The sequence below is a fragment of the Eschrichtius robustus genome, chromosome 3 (genome assembly GCF_028021215.1).
Source record: "Eschrichtius robustus isolate mEscRob2 chromosome 3, mEscRob2.pri, whole genome shotgun sequence".
Lineage (NCBI taxonomy): Eukaryota > Metazoa > Chordata > Mammalia > Artiodactyla > Eschrichtiidae > Eschrichtius > Eschrichtius robustus.
This window is the reverse complement of record NC_090826.1, coordinates 15,507,714-15,523,004: the sequence shown is the minus strand read 5'-3', so window position 1 is coordinate 15,523,004 and position 15,291 is coordinate 15,507,714. Positions and strand designations below refer to the sequence as shown.

General features: G+C 48.6%; 1 protein-coding gene across 5 annotated transcripts; it reads left to right on the top strand.

The window, feature by feature from the left end:
- The first annotated feature begins 4,626 nt into the window (after positions 1 to 4,626).
- Positions 4,627 to 14,395, top strand: LOC137761924 (group IIE secretory phospholipase A2). 5 transcript variants are annotated; one of them, XM_068539060.1, is made up of 6 exons: positions 4,627 to 4,666; positions 8,131 to 8,247; positions 8,338 to 9,372; positions 10,112 to 10,253; positions 10,492 to 10,598; positions 12,442 to 14,395. In XM_068539060.1, the coding sequence occupies exons 3-6, from the start codon at positions 9,333 to 9,335 to the stop codon at positions 12,582 to 12,584; spliced, it is 432 nt and encodes a 143-aa protein (XP_068395161.1). In that variant the 5' UTR covers positions 4,627 to 4,666; positions 8,131 to 8,247; positions 8,338 to 9,332; the 3' UTR covers positions 12,585 to 14,395. The 5 variants fall into 5 exon arrangements, with proteins under 5 accessions (XP_068395161.1, XP_068395162.1, XP_068395163.1 ...); XM_068539061.1 differs by having other exon boundaries at positions 8,131 to 9,018; positions 9,292 to 9,372; XM_068539062.1 differs by having other exon boundaries at positions 8,131 to 9,372; positions 10,115 to 10,253.
- The last annotated feature ends 896 nt before the right edge of the window (positions 14,396 to 15,291 follow it).

Here is a 15,291-nt window from a genome sequence, read left to right as displayed (position 1 = left end):
CTTTCATCTGTTCTCGGATCACCTTTGTTCTGTTATCTCAGCAGCTAAGGACTTGATGGACAAATTATTTCAGATCTTGATCTGAAGATGTTCTGTGTCTAACATCAAAGTATAACAAGGTGACCCTGGGTGGGAAAAGACTTGAACCTGTTTTAACCCTTGGTGAGGAACAGTGCGAAAGGGATGGGCCTGAGCTTGGCTGTTAGTATTTCACACATGGTGTCACTTAACACGGAGCAGCGTAGACTTGGAAGATGAGATGATGGGGATGGTGATAGGTGGCTGATGATGATAAGGAGGAAGAGGGGGAGTCATCAGTACGATCTCTTCCATGACACTCAAGTACGTGAAATGTCACAATGCTTTAACTTTTCAAATCAAGTCAATTTAGTTCACCTGACCCAGGTTGGTGGGCAATTTAAGTCATGTTTTGGAGGAATCTCTTCCCCCTCCCTTGAAGTTGTACCATAGTCTTCAGGATTTACCCAGCCCAGGACACTTGGGAAAGGGTCTTGGTACACCATGGCTGCACTTCCTGGTGGTCACCTGGCCCATTTGAAAAGCTGAGGCTATTCTCTTTCCAAGCCATGGTTGAGCCCATGGATCTTTGTTGAGGTTTCCAACCTCTGCACCTGGTGTTCAGCCTCACCTCCATGTACCACCCAGATACCCATCCTGGGGTCTCCTGAGTACAAGTAGGACCAGATTTCTGCTACCCATAGAAACCTTCTGGGTTAGTCTTGATCCTTCTCAGTTTCAAATGACAGAACCCAAGTCAAACTAGCCTAAGTCACAAAGAGAATCTGTTGGTCTACCTAACTTGAAGGTTCAGAGTAGAAATCAAACGATGTTAGATCCAAGAATCTCAACATCTCTCTCTGTCTCTCTGTCTATCTCTCTGCCTGCCTCCACCAGCACAGTGGCTTCATTCTATAGGAAGCTTCTCCCATGTAGTCAAGAAACATGGTCACCGACAGCTCCAGGCTTGCATGGTCTTTATAGCTCAAGGCCCCAGAGAAAGGGGAGACCCATAAATCAAATCTAAGGAAAGATTCTGATTGGTCCATTTTAAGTGCCTATTCCTGGAAATACCCCTGTAGCCAGGAGAAACAACCTGTGCTTGGATATCTTGGGTCACAAGTCTACCCTAGTGGTGGAAAATGCAGGGCACCATGATGAATAATTGTACATGATCACATAGAATGGAGGGGAGAGATGGTTTTTGAAGTAAAAAGTGGTTATTACCAACAAAATGGAGAGGAGAGGTTAAAACAAACCTTCCCCACTACACACACACACACACACACACACACACACACACACACACACATGCACTCACATAAACACATATACACACATAGAATGTCTAGTGGTTGGGCATCCCATCTCCCCACCCCCAGTCCCCACTACACTCCTAGCAAAAAAAAAAAATCAGAGGACTTCTATTTCAAAAAGTTGTCTAAGAATAATTAGGGTAACTAATGTGGCCTTTCATGCCCAAAATAAAAGAGCTCCCCGTGATGCCATAAAGGCGGCTCCCTGCCCATCCATCTGAAAGCACTGGATGACAGGCCCCACCCACATGTATGGAGATGTTTATTGTCTTGTTTATAAATATCAGCAGACCATCAAGGACCACCAGAAATGTAAAGAAACATTACAAAATGAAGGAGGCCAACATAAACAAGGTGAGGGAGATGACCCAGTAGAAATAGAGATAATTCAGAGAACAGAAGATATATTTTTTAAATCTCTAATTGTTACCCTCAGAAAGATGCAAGAAAATAATGCATTCATAAAGCACCAGAAAGTTATGTTAAAACAGTAAGTGGAAAACAAGAAAGAAGTTTTAAAAAAAGATATGATTGCTGGAATTTTTTAAATAAAAGAAGGGTTGGAAGAAAAAGTCAAAGTAAGTCTTAGAAAGTAGAACCAAAAGACTATAAAAGAAAAAAATAAAACAGAAAAGAGACTCAGAGAATCAATCCAAGAAGTCTAACAATCATCTTACAGGAAATCCAAAAAGATAAAACAGAGCAAAAGGAATTCTCAAAGAAACATGAGAATCCCCCAGAGCTGAAGAATAACAGTCCTCAGATTGAATGACCTCACTTGAGTGCTTAGAAAATCAGATGGGGAAAACATTCATGCCTAGCCATATCGCTGTAAAATTTTAGAACACTAAAGATGAACAAGGGATCTTATAGCTTCTGAGAAAGAGGGGGAAATAAACAGGTTATCTACAAAGGAATAAGAATTCGGCAAAGGGCTGGATTTGGTCCATGGGCCATAATTGCCAACTGCTGGGATAGAGTTCTACATCCAGAGAAACTGTGAGGTAACCATGATATTTGGGGACATGGAAGGATTTAGAAGTTGCTTCTTTTTCCTAGAAAATTATCTGAGGATGCATGCCAACAAAATAAGAATGTAAGTTAAGGTGAAGACGTAAAGCCCAAAAAACAGTGCATCAAACTCACAAAGATAATAATAGGAAGTCCCAGGATGAATGACAGCTGTACCTGATGGAAGTCTATGCCAGTCTGAGTCTCCTTCTAATTTAGAAGGGATATCCTGACTCACACTCCTGGACCCTAAGGAACTTCACTGAAGTTGAGATGCTGTATATTCAGTATCCTGTCATTCGGGTGTGTCAATTACTCAAATCAAACATGATCTGAGTGGGATACCAGCCCATTTCATTTCTGGTGACTCCAAAGTAGATGTGCCCATGCTCTGAGATCTCACCACCTCACCCACCAACTATTGCCAGGGTGACCCCCACTCATTTTGCTCCTGATGATTGCCTGCTGCCTCCTGGCTGTGCCACCCTGGGCATCCCTCAACCCCACTGAAATAATTTCACCTGTTTCATTCCTCTCTCTTGTGAAAGGAAAATCAAAATGGAGTTGGTACTGGTAAGAGAGCTCTCTAAAATGGAACAGGGAGGGAGGCCACTGAGGAAGGATGACCTAGGTACATCTCAGCCTGGATGGAATCTGACCTTTTGACTGCTTATTATCCTAACAGAGGCATCCAGAACATTTGGCAAAAACTCAAGATACTGATTGGACCTTACCCTAAAACAACCCACGATAGCCATCCCTTAAGGACAAATATTTCCTTTCTTGTATCAGAGTACAGCTTCATGGCTTTTGCCTTTATAAGCCCCTGACTCTTTCTCTTCCCCAGAACACTCTTTCCATTTTACCGGAATCTGTGTCTCCTGACTTGCAATTCTATTCTTTTTTTTTTTTTTAGTTTACTTTTGGCTGCGTTGGGTCTTTGTTGCTGTGTGCGAGCTTTCTCTAGTTGCAGCGAGGTGGGGCTACTCTTTGCTGCGGTGTGTGGGCTTCTCATTGCAGTGGCTTCTCTCGTTGCGGAGCACAGGCTCTAGGCGCACGGGCTTTAGTAGTTGTGGCACGAAGGTTCAGTAGTCGTGGCTTGCGGGCTCTAGAGCGCAGGCTCAGTAGTTGTGGCCCACGGCCTTAGTTGCTCCGCGGCATGTGGGATCTTCCCAGACCAGGGCTTGAACCCGTGTCCCCTGCATTGGCCGGAGGATTCTTAACCACTGCGCCACCAGGGAAGCCCTAACTTGCAGTTCTTAAGACCCCAAATAAACTCTTTTCTTATTTGCAGCCTTCTGTGGTTTTCTGGTTGATACTCCATGTTAAGACAATGAGCTCTGACTTTCCACATGCCATGAACCAGCATATGAATTCGCCAACCCAGGCGACATTAGACTCACAGAGCTGCCCAGATTAGCACAGTGAATTACAGAACCTTGGGCTAGGGCATCCATAGTAATAAGTTCAACCTGACACAACATTCTACTCTTGGTGGAGGAGCCTCAACATCTTTTCTCACAATTTCTCTCCAGATTTTTTTATAATACGAATTAGCAAATTCTTTCGAGTCTTTCTGGGATTAACGCTTCTATTTCTTACTCTAGAAATTCTAAACTAGAGCTTGCTGTTTAGTCACGCATGCATTTGCTCACTTAAGTGCCTACCTTGTGCCAGGCATTGTTCTAGGCACTGGAGGAAGAACAGTGTTCAAGACAAAGTGTCTGCCCTCAAGGAACTCACATTCTATTAGGGGAGAATGGAAGAAATAAACAAATCTGACATATAATATGTTGCGTGGTTCTGTGTATGATAAATATCTCCCTCTTTAATTAACCAAATGCTGTCAAAACAATCATCCCATCATGAGGTCTTTCTATTCCTCATCCCTCTTAAATTGCTGTATGTCAGCAAGCACCCAGCACGCCAAGCTTTGCCCTTGTGAGCAGGTGGCTGTTTAATGACTATGGGTACCGTGGGCAGCCGGCGTGCGAAAATCATGGCCCCGTCTGTGCCCATTAACCTATCCCAGGGCCTATTGCTTACAACCTTCTTTCTGGTGCCAATTTCTAGATGAAATAAAGGTTTTTGTTTGCAAGCACATTGAACTGTTACAGAAACCTACTCTGGTTAACCAAAGCCAAAAAGGAATTTGGTGAAAGGAAACTGGATGACTCATGCACTAGAAGAGCTCAGGGCGGAGTCAAGATGGCAGACTAGGAGGACGTGGAGTTCGCGTCTCTGCACAGCTAGGGCACCTACCAGGCACCGGTGGGGGACCACGGACACCGAAGGGGTCAGGAGGAACCCCCAGCGACCTGGTAGGATGTGAGCGTGGTGGGGAGGGAGGGGGGAGGAGAAGTGGAGGCAGGAGAGGACTGGCACCCCTCAGGGGAGGTGGGGGGAGGGGAAGGCATCTCGGGCCCGAAGCGGGAAACTGGGAGGGCAGAGGATCAAAAGGGAGCGTGGCCAGGTTTCCCCTGCCCACTTGGGCCCCAGGGAGCCTGATGAGATCCCAGGCTTGATCCTCTGCCCACCAAGGCCCCCTCCAGACGCGCGGGTCCTGAGGGAGTGGGAGGGAGGGAAGGGGGAGCAAAAGTAAAGGCTGGACCTCCAGGATCGGCACCCCTGAGGGGCGGCTGGGGGAGGGGAGGAGTTCCTACACCCAGAGGGACCCACCCACGGTTAGGGGTCCAGTGGGGACGGGGAGACCCTGGGGGGGGACCGTGCGGGGGTGGGGCGGGTGGAGGAACGGAAGGGAAGGTGGCCAGCGCTTTCCCTGTGCACTTGGGCACCGGGGAGCCTGTTGGGACCTAATCCTCTGCCCTGAGAGCCTCCCTCCTGCCGTGCAGAGCCCAAGCCCCGCCCCTACACCCCCACCCACCCACCCAGGGCCCACCTCTACACTGGGAGACCGCCTCCAACTCGCTGAGCCTAAACTCCACCCACACCCCCTCTCCCAGGGCCTTAGCTCCCAACTCTGGCACTTCACACTCCGGAGGCCCTGCTTTGGAGGTGCGGCCCCTCCCCTTCCACACAGGTCCTAAGCAGGGCCCCGCCCCACGCCTGAATGTCACCGCCCCACCAGCCTAGGTCCCGCCCCACCCTAAACCCCACCCCTGCCTAAGTTCCACCCCTGCCTAAACTCCACCCCCCATGGCCAAGGCTTTTTTTTTTTTTTTTTTTTCTGTTGTGGTTTTATTTTACCTTATTGCAGTTGTTTCAATTACATTTTTATATTTTTTATCTTTCTAATTTTATTTTATTTTTTATTCTTTGTTATTGTATTGCTCTTTTTTTTTTTTTTTTGCCATGCCACACGGCTCGTGGGATCTTGGTCCCCAGGCCAGAGGTCAGGCCCAAGCTCCTGTGGTGGGAGCTCCAAGTCCAAACCACTGGACTAACAGAGAACCTCAGACCCCAGGGAATATTAATCAGAATGAGGACTCCCAGACGTCCTCATCTCAGCACCAAGACCCAGCTCTATCCAACGGCCTGCGAACTCCAGTGCTGGACGCCTCAGGCCAAACAACCAGTAAGACAGGAATACAGCTCCACCCATCAAAAAAAAAAAAAAAAGAAACAACAAAAAAATATGTTACAGATAAAGGAGCAAGGTAAAAACCTACAAGACCAAATAAATGAACATGAAATAGGCAACCTACCTGAAAAAGAATTCTGAGTAATGGTAGTAAAGATGATCCAAAATCTCGGAAACAGAATGGAGAAAATAAAAGAAACATTCAACAAGGATCTAGAAGAACTAAAGAGCAAATAAACAATGATGAACAACACAATAACTGAAATTAAAAATACTCTAGAAGGAATCAATAGCAGAATAACTGAGGCAGAAAAACGGATAAGTGAGCTGGAAGAGAAAGTGGTAGAAATAACTGCCAGGGAGCAGAATTAAGAAAAAAGAATGAAAAGAATTGGGCTTCCATGGTGGCGCAGTGGTTGAGAATCTGCCTGCCAATGCAGGGGACACGGGTTCGAGCCCTGGTCTGGGAGGATCCCGCGTGCCGCGGAGCAACTAGGCCCGTGAGCCACAGCTACTGAGCCTGTGCATCTGGAGCCTCTGCTCCGCAACAAGAGAGGCCACGATAGTGAGAGGCCTGCACACCGCGATGAAGAGTGGCCCCCACTTGCCGCAACTGGAGAAAGCCCTCGCACAGAAACAAAGACCCAACACAGCCATAAATAAATAAATAAATAAATAAATAAATAAATAAATAAATAAATAAACAAAAGAATTGAGGACAGTCTCAGAGACCTCTGGGACAACATTAAACACACCAACATTCAAATTATAGGGGTCCCAGAAGAAGAAGAGAAAAGAAAGTGTCTGAGAAAATATTTGAAGAGATTATAGTCGAAAACTTCCCTAACATGGGAAAGGAAATAGTCAATCAAGTCCAGGAAGTGCAGAGAGTCCCATATAGGATAAACCCTAAGAGAAACACGCCAAGACACGTATTAATCAAACTATCAAAAATTAAATACACAGAAAAAATATTAAAAGCAGCAAGGGAAAAACAACAAATAAAATACAAGGGAATCCCCAGAAGGTTAACAGCTGATCTTTCAGCAGAAACTCTGCAAGCCAAAAGGGAGTGGCAGGACATATTTAAAGTGATGAAAAGGAAAAACCTACAACCAAGATTACTCTACCCAGCAAGGATCTCATTCAGATTCAATGGAGAAGTCAAAAGCTTTTCAGACAAGCAAAAGCTAAGAGAATTCAGCACCACCAAACCAGCTTTACAACTAATGCTAAAGAAAGTTCTCTAAGCAGGAAACACAAGAGAAGAAAAAGACCCACAAAAACAAACCCAAATCGATCAAGAAAATGGTAATAGGAATATACATATCAATAACCACCTTGAATGTAAATGGATTAAATGCTCCAACCAAAAGACACAGACTGGCTGAATGGATACAAAAACAAGACCCTTATATATGCTGTCTACAAGAGACCCACTTCAGACCTAGGGACACATACAGACTGAAAGTGAGGGGATGGAAAAAGATATTCCATGCAAATGGAAATCACAAGAAAGCTGGAGTAGCAATACTCATATCAGATAAAATAGACTTTAAAATAAAGACTGTTACAAGAGATAAGGAAGGACACTACATAATGATCAAGGGATCGATCCCAGTAGAAAACATAACAATTATAAATATTTATGCACCCACCATAGGAGCACCTCAATACATAAGGTAAATGCTAACAGCCATAAAAGGAGAAATCGACAGTAACACAATAATAGAGAGAGACTTTAACACCCCACTTACACCAATAGACAGATTATCCTGCTTTGGGTAGTATAGTCATTTCCACAATGTTGATTCTTCCAATTCAAGAACATGGTATACCTCTCCATCTGTTTGTATCATCTTTGATTTCTTTCATCAGTGTCTTATAGTTTTTTGCATACAGGTCTTTTGTCTCCTTAGGTAGGTTTATTCCTAGATATTTTATTCTTTCTGTTGCAATGGTAAATGGGAGTGTTTCCTTAATTTCCCTTTCAGATTTTTCATCATTAGTGTATAGGAATGCAAGCAATTTCCATGCATTAATTTTGTATCCTGCTACTTTACCAAATTCATTGATTAGCTCTCGTAGTTTTCTGGTAGCATCTTTAGGATTCTCTATGTATAGTATCATGTCATCTGCAAACAGTGACAGCTTTACTTCTTCTTTTCCGATTTGGATTCTTTTTATTTCTTTTTCTTCTCTGATTGCTGTGGCTAACACTTCCAAAACTACGTTGAATAATAGTGGTGAGAGTGGACAACCTTGTCTTGTTCCTGATCTTAGTGGAAATGGTTTCAGTTTTTCACCATTGAGAACGATGTTGGCTGTGGGTTTGTCATATCTGGCCTTTATTATGTTGAGGTAAGTTCCCTCTATGCGTGCTTTCTGGAGGGTTTTTATCATAAATGGGTCTTGCATTTTGTGGGACCTCAACATTTCTGATCACGACAGAGCTGGGTCCTCTCCTCCATCCCACGAACCTCCAGCCAAGCTTTGAAGTCCGACCTCAATGTTCTGACCCGACGATGGGGACAGCAGCTCTCTCTGGGGGCCAAGTTGGACCAGGAGGCTACTGTCTCCCCGACCCAGGCCCTAAGATGACATCAAAAGGATGGAAGTTTCCAGCTCATGCTGGAATGTGTGTTTTCCAGCTGCGTCAGATGGAGCCTGTTTCTATGGCAGCCACGCTCCACCACTGCTCAAGGGTTTGGGGAGACAGAATTCTTAGCTGGGAGTATTTTCGCTACCTGTCAAACAAGCAGGAGCCTGCCCAGGAAAGAACAGTAAAGAAAAACCCCTAAGCCCAGCTGGCTGAGCGCCCAGCCTTTGGATTCTACGTTCTTGGACAAATGGCCCCCTGCTATGTAGTCAAGTTGCCATCACCACTCTCCATCTGGGTAACACAGGGGCTGGTTGAGGGGCAGGGAGGGGAGTCGGGGCCATGCTGAAGTAGCTAGCATCACGGAAACAGGACAGACTTGCCCTTGGTGCTCCCTGGCGAAGGGAGCTGAGCACTGAAGTTTCTCAGCCTCTCTAGTCTGCATCAGTAAAATGGGAATGAGAAAAAGACACCAAGAATGAAGAGCACCTAGCACAGCCCAGACGTATAGCTCCTCGGTGGAACCAAGCACGGTGATTTGGGGAAAGGGGGAGGGGAGGGGAAGGGCGGTGAGAAGAAAGCCCACAGATCGACCCCACCTTCCCCAAACTGCCTGGAAGCAGAGCCCACAGGCCCCAGGCTGGACCCTCCCCTGGAGACTTGGCCACAGTGTCAGACCAGGAAGTATCATTACGTCACTGGGCATTCAGGGGTTAATGATGGGGAGTGGACAGGACCCGGGTATTTAACTAATGCGGAGACGCCTTGAGATCAGAGGCACCCCTGCTGACTTCCTTCTCCTGCAGCCCAGCTTCTCTACTCCCTGCACCCCTCCCCTCCCCCCAGAATGAAGCTTCCCCCTCTTCAGACCTTACTTTGCCTCATGGGTAAGTAACCTTCCTGCCTTTACCCCTCCCCTGCCCCAGCTAGGAATCCCCAACTCCCTGGAGGCCCCTGAGCTGGGCCCTGAGGAGGGTGTGATTGGACATCCTGAGGAGGCCAGTTCTTCCTGAGCCATCGCTCGTCAGTGGAGAGGGGGGAGAGGGGAAGACTGCAGCCTGGATGGCCCGGTGGGGCGGGGGAGAGGGGCTGGCAGGGATCCCAGACAGCACACGAGCTCCTGCCACCCATGCTCCATCCCCCACCTAAGTTTCCATTTTTGGCTCTAACCTGCCCCGGTCAGCAGCCCCCCATTGCTGCATCATCAGGACCTAGAGGAATTTGGAGAAGTCCAGGTGGTTAGGAAGCTTATCCAGTGACATCTGATGGGACTTGACAGGGACAGAGTTCCTGCGGGGATGGGGCTGACACCTGGGGAGGTGATCAGGAAGGGTTGGGACCCGGGAGGATGAGTGGGGGGGTATTCTGGGAGATGGCGGAAGGAGAGCAGGATGGGGGTCACGTGTGCTGACACGACGCGGGTGAGGACTAGGGGATCAAGGTGCGATGATGTCATGGGGATATTATTACTGCTTAGCATTGTTATTATTGGGAATGAGGTGCTTAGGGAGGTGAGGTTACCTAGACAATCAGATGTCTGGACTCAGATTTGGGGGCACATCAGGGGCAGCTGGCTGCAGACGGTGGGGCCCTGAGGGATCTGACCTCCTCCACCCTCCCTCCCAGCAGTGGCCCTCACTGTCGGGAACCTGGTCCAGTTCGGGGTGATGATTGAGAGAATGAAGGGGAAGCCTGCACTGCAGTACAATGACTATGGCTGCTACTGTGGTGTCGGCGGCTCCCACCGGCCAGTGGACCAGACAGACTGGTGAGCAGGCGGCCCAGCAGGTGGACCACCCCGCTGGAGGATGGAGAGGCTGGGGGAGCATCCTGGGGGGTGGAGGAGCTGGGGGAAGCATCCTGGGAGGAGGGAGGGGCTGGGGGCACCTAGAAAGTTGGGGCCGACCTCCACTTTGAGCCCCTTTGGGCACTGAGCCCCCCAGGCAGCCCCTGGTCCTGCCCAGCCTGGCTCACAGGCCCCTCCAAGCCAACCGTGACCCTTACAGGTGCTGCCACGCCCATGACTGCTGCTACGGGAGTCTGGAAAAGCTGGGCTGTGAACCCAAATTGGAAAGGTATCTTTTCTCTGCCAGCAGACACAGCATCTTCTGTGGTAAGTGAGCAGCCCTAGACTCGCCCAGATACCAGGATGGGGGAGAGCTTCAGCTAGGAACCCTCTCCTGTTGGAGACCCTTGAGCCTGGTCACCTGGGCTGGGGCGGGGGGTGGGATCTTCCATCATCACGGAAGTGGGGAGAGACCTGTCCATCTACCCAGATGCTCCTGCGGCACCCAGTCTAGAGAGCACGTGACCCATCAGCTCCTGCCCTGACCCCAGGCACTTTCCCCAGCCAGAGCCCTCCCAGCTCCAGCCTCTGGGGAGAGGAGCAAAGTGGGTAGAGCTGAGCCGGGCCCCAGAGCAGCTGTACCCACACAGCCCTCCCCAGGGCCTGGGTGGCAGCTAGAGGCAAGGTTCCCAGGACAGAGCCTTGAGGGCAGAGCCCCAGACAGGAGAGCTGGACCTTGGATTTGGGACAGCAGACCCTGCTCCCAAAGGCTGACTGCGCCGGTGCTCATCTTTGCCAGGCCCAGTGCCCACTTGGACCAATTAGCTTTCCTCTGGTCCCCGGCCTGGGGAAGCAGCCTGCCCCGAGTCAGAGTGTGGAGGGCTCCACGCAGCCCAGTCCCGTGGAGGGAGCTCAGATCAGAGAACCAAACCTTCTTCCTGCTGCAAAGCCAGGAGCAGCCTGGAAGGAGGGCAGGCCCAGCGTGGGGCACAGCAGGAGGGTCTAGGAGGGTCAAAGAAGACTCAGCTCAGATCTCTAAGGTCTGCCCTGGGGGAGGGGCAGAACAAGGACCAGAACCACGGGAGGCAGATTCGGCTCAGAGGTTCCTGTTCCCAGTAAGGCAGCTTTGACAGGTAGTAAGCTCCCCATCCCCGGGGGTTCAGGCAAGGCTAGGAAGCCACCTGTTAGGGACGGCACTAAGAGGATGAGTGAGGGGAGGGGTTAGGTGAAGAGGGACACAGGGTCAGGGAGTCACCTACCTACTGTATGACTTTGGGCAAGTGACATAACCCCTCAAAAGCCTCTACTTACTCATCTATAAAATGGAGACAATCACTCACTTCCCTGGCTTAGTCCAGCTTCTGGTAAGAACCCCACAAAGGAGCTGACGTGGCTGTTAAGTCCCTTCCAACTCTGATTTCTGCTGAAAGAGCAGGTGACAGCAGAACCCGGATGGGAAATGAGGCTGACCTTTGCGAAGGACAGTGAGGAACCTGGACATTTCTGAGCTGGGGGATGTCTCTGTGGGGACAAAAAGGAGCCAGAGCCACTCAGGGCAGACAGAGGCAGTGGAGGGAAGAGGAGGCTTTGGGGCCCCTGGTGCCTGCAGAGCTGACGCCAGCTCTGCTCCCCAGGCAGGGTGTGGCCACGTGTGGAGGGGGAGCCCTAAAGCTAATGCTAGGAAAATAGGCTCCGTCCGCTCTGAGGGAGATAGGCACGGCCGAGCAGGCCTCAGTTTCACTCCCTCTGGGGCACACCATCTGGGGTTGAGCTGCTGTAAACTTCCCAGCTTTCCTCTCTGGTTGATGGCTGCCTCACTGTCAGTAACGCATTACATGGGAGAAGGAGTTGCCTGGAAATGCACTCTCCCTGGGCTGAGGCGGACGACAGTTAGTGAACCAGATGGTCTCCCCATGGGGGAAAGGGCTAAGGGCAGTGGAGTGGGCTTGGGAAAGAACAGGAGAACAAACTCCCAGGCTTCCCAGCATCCTGGGCCCCAGCAGGCCCTCCAGTACTCTGCCCTTTCTCTCACCCATCCCTGGAACATCCCCCATAAGAATGGGCTTCCAGCAGAATGGGGCTGAGAACAGGGACCCCAGAGCAGTCCCCTGCATGTCTGAGAGTGGCAGGACCGAGGCGCCCAGGCCCTGACTCACCTCATCCCATCCAGCCGGCAGAACCACCTGCCAACAACAGACCTGCGAGTGTGACAAGAGGGCTGCTCTCTGCTTTCGCGACAACCTGGGCACCTACAACCGCACATATGCCCATTACCCCAACAAGCTGTGCACCGGACCTACCCCACCCTGCTAAGGCTGTGCTCCGCTTCTTCCCTGCGGCCCCCTGCCCTCCAGCTGCTGGAGCCCCAGACCTCCGGAACGTTGGCACCAAAGCCCCTCCCTCTGGAAAATTCCTTTCCTGCAAACCCATCCCTCCCCGAGAGCTCCCAGACGAGGAAGAGCCATGCCTGGGGGCCCTTTAGCACCCAGAAGATTCTATAACCCACCCCCTGGGATCTCAGTTCCCTCTTCTGAATATGTGAATGTGATATTTTCCCATAATTCTAATACTGATCCTCAGATTCTATCATTGTAGGGCTTAATTAGTCTACACTTTTCATTCATTCATTCGTTTTTTTGAGCACCCACCCCGTGCCAACAATGTGCTAAGCACTGGGACACAGCGTGGGTCTGACATGGGTGGCCCCTGTGCACAGTTCTGACATTCTGTCCTTTTAATTTCCCATTACAGTGAGTTTTTGTGATTCTCTTTTTCTAACATTTCACCATCTTATCCAAGATAATAATGGCAATCTCTAGAAGGAAGGTTTCTGGCCATATGGCATAATGTGAGAAGCACACAAAATACCAACCTAAAAATATTGTCCCCACCATGTCATCAGGCTTCTAATCCCTCCCATCAGAAGACTGGCTCAAAGTGAAAAGAAGCTCTCAAATCACCTTTTTCGAAGCCCTCCCTTGACAGATGGGCATCTGGGGCTCAGAGAGGGAAAGTTCTACCTGAAGGGGTGTCCTCACTCCCATGCCAGTGTGCCTTCGTTTCTTCATGAGTGAGTATCAGTCACTGACACTCTACCCCTCTGGTTGTCATCTTGGACAGCCTAGGGTGCCCAGGGAAGGTCAGCTGTGAGGATGCCCAGGCCAGGTCAGGCTCCTGATACAGGGAGGGGAAGAGGAAAGGTTTCAACATCCAACACCCTAGGGCCAACTCTGGAGCCAATTTAAAGCACCAAAGGATTCCCATCAAATGGAATGCAGCCTATCTGGGAAGCAATGAACTTCAGCAGATTCTACTCCTAAATAGAGATATGATATCTCCTCTATCTATAACATGCTGATAAAATCTTCCGGTATTGGGATGAGCCTATTTAATGAGATAAAGCATGTAAAAAAGCATTGCACAGGCAACACTCACAGCGGCCAGGTAATAAATATCCACTCCCTTTGTCCATTTCATGGCACGTGTGCAACTTTCAGGACTTTGAGGGCAGGAAAGAGCCTGAAGCCATCAAAAGGATGATCATCACAAATTTTAAAAGGTGAAGAAGTTCTGTGCTAGCAAAACAAACACAAACAAACAAACACACAGAACGAGAGGGGCAGATGTGCGTGCTTTGTTGCTGTGACTTGACTCAAATCCTCGGTGAAGAATCACCGGGAGACCAGGTCTTAAAGCACAGCGTGGGTGGGTGGGGAAGAGAGCAACGTGTTTGTTGAGAAGAGTGGTCCTGAGGCGCCCTCTGGTGTCCATTTTGTTCAGGCTAATAGATGGAAACAAATTTGACTTAAACCTGAATTTCCTTTCATCATGGGGGCAAAGTATGTTTCTGGGCTAGTGAAATCGGTCCCTTCGCATTTTCAGTAATCATATGCTGAGAAATAATCAATAAGTCCGTACAGACATCTTAGAATGATGGTACGACTGCATACACGAGAAACACAGGAAGAAGGAACTGACCTGGGGGAGATGGAGAGAGGTGGTGCTCTGGGCGTTATGGATTCAAGGCAGCGATGGAAGGAGTACCTTGTGATGTTACAGTTGCTTAACCATCTGACAGGGTGAAAATTGGAACTTAAGAACAAGCCCCGGTGCAGCCTGTTTTTCGAAGAATCAATAAATATTTGGTGAATGCATCAATGATTCTGTCTAAATCCTGTTTGTGTGTGTCTATAGTACACACGCTTGATTTCCAGCGCAGACTTGGTGGAAAAGGCTGAAAAAAGGAAAGGAGAACCCTGAACTTGACGTCGGAGCTTCCAGGTAGAGCCCTCTGCTCTGCCAGTCAGCAGCGGTGCATCTGTTCTAGACCTCGCCGCTCAGGGAGCTTATTAGAAATGTAGAATCTTGGACCGGACCCCAGACCCCCCGGTTAACAAGACCCCCAGGTGATTCGTGTGCACACTGAAATCCAAAAAGCGCTGATATATGGCCACAGACAGCCTCAGTGTCTGCACTTGTAAAATAGAACAATGACATTTCCCTGGTAGGTTGATTGTAGCAAGGTTTTAATAAATTAGCATGTGTGAATGGACACAAAATAATGCCTAGCACATTATAAGCATCCCATAAATGAATGAATGATAGTCATAATAACAAAAATATCTAACATTTATTAAGCATTTGGCATTCACCAGGCACTGTTCTAAATGCTTTATGTTTATTAATTTATCAAATGAATGAATGAGTGAATGAATGAATGGATGAATGAGGCATGGGGACTAAATCAAGGCTGGGGAGGGGACTTTGTTACCTGAATGTTTCATAGCTTGCGTCTCCAATTTTGATGATAGGATTTGGATGGTTTTTGCTTTTGTTCCCACTTAGCCCCTAACAAAAGCTATGAACCAAGTGTTCAATTAAATAACTTGCTGAGTAAGCGATTAGAAATCAAATCACATTGGAATGCCAGAGTTAAGTCCAATTATTATTTCGTGGACATTCGTCCACTTCTTTAGGGTTCTTTGCAGTGTCACTGCTGGAGAACTGAATACTGTATTAA

Excerpts from the sequence above, each read along its gene's own strand:
- LOC137761924 (XM_068539060.1), top strand. The coding sequence starts at position 9,333 with ATGAAGCTTCCCCCTCTTCAGACCTTACTTTGCCTCATGG. Across the intron at positions 9,373-10,111 it reads GACCTTACTTTGCCTCATGG|CAGTGGCCCTCACTGTCGGG; the intron begins GTAAGTAACCTT and ends CCTCCCTCCCAG. Across the intron at positions 10,254-10,491 it reads CCAGTGGACCAGACAGACTG|GTGCTGCCACGCCCATGACT; the intron begins GTGAGCAGGCGG and ends TGACCCTTACAG.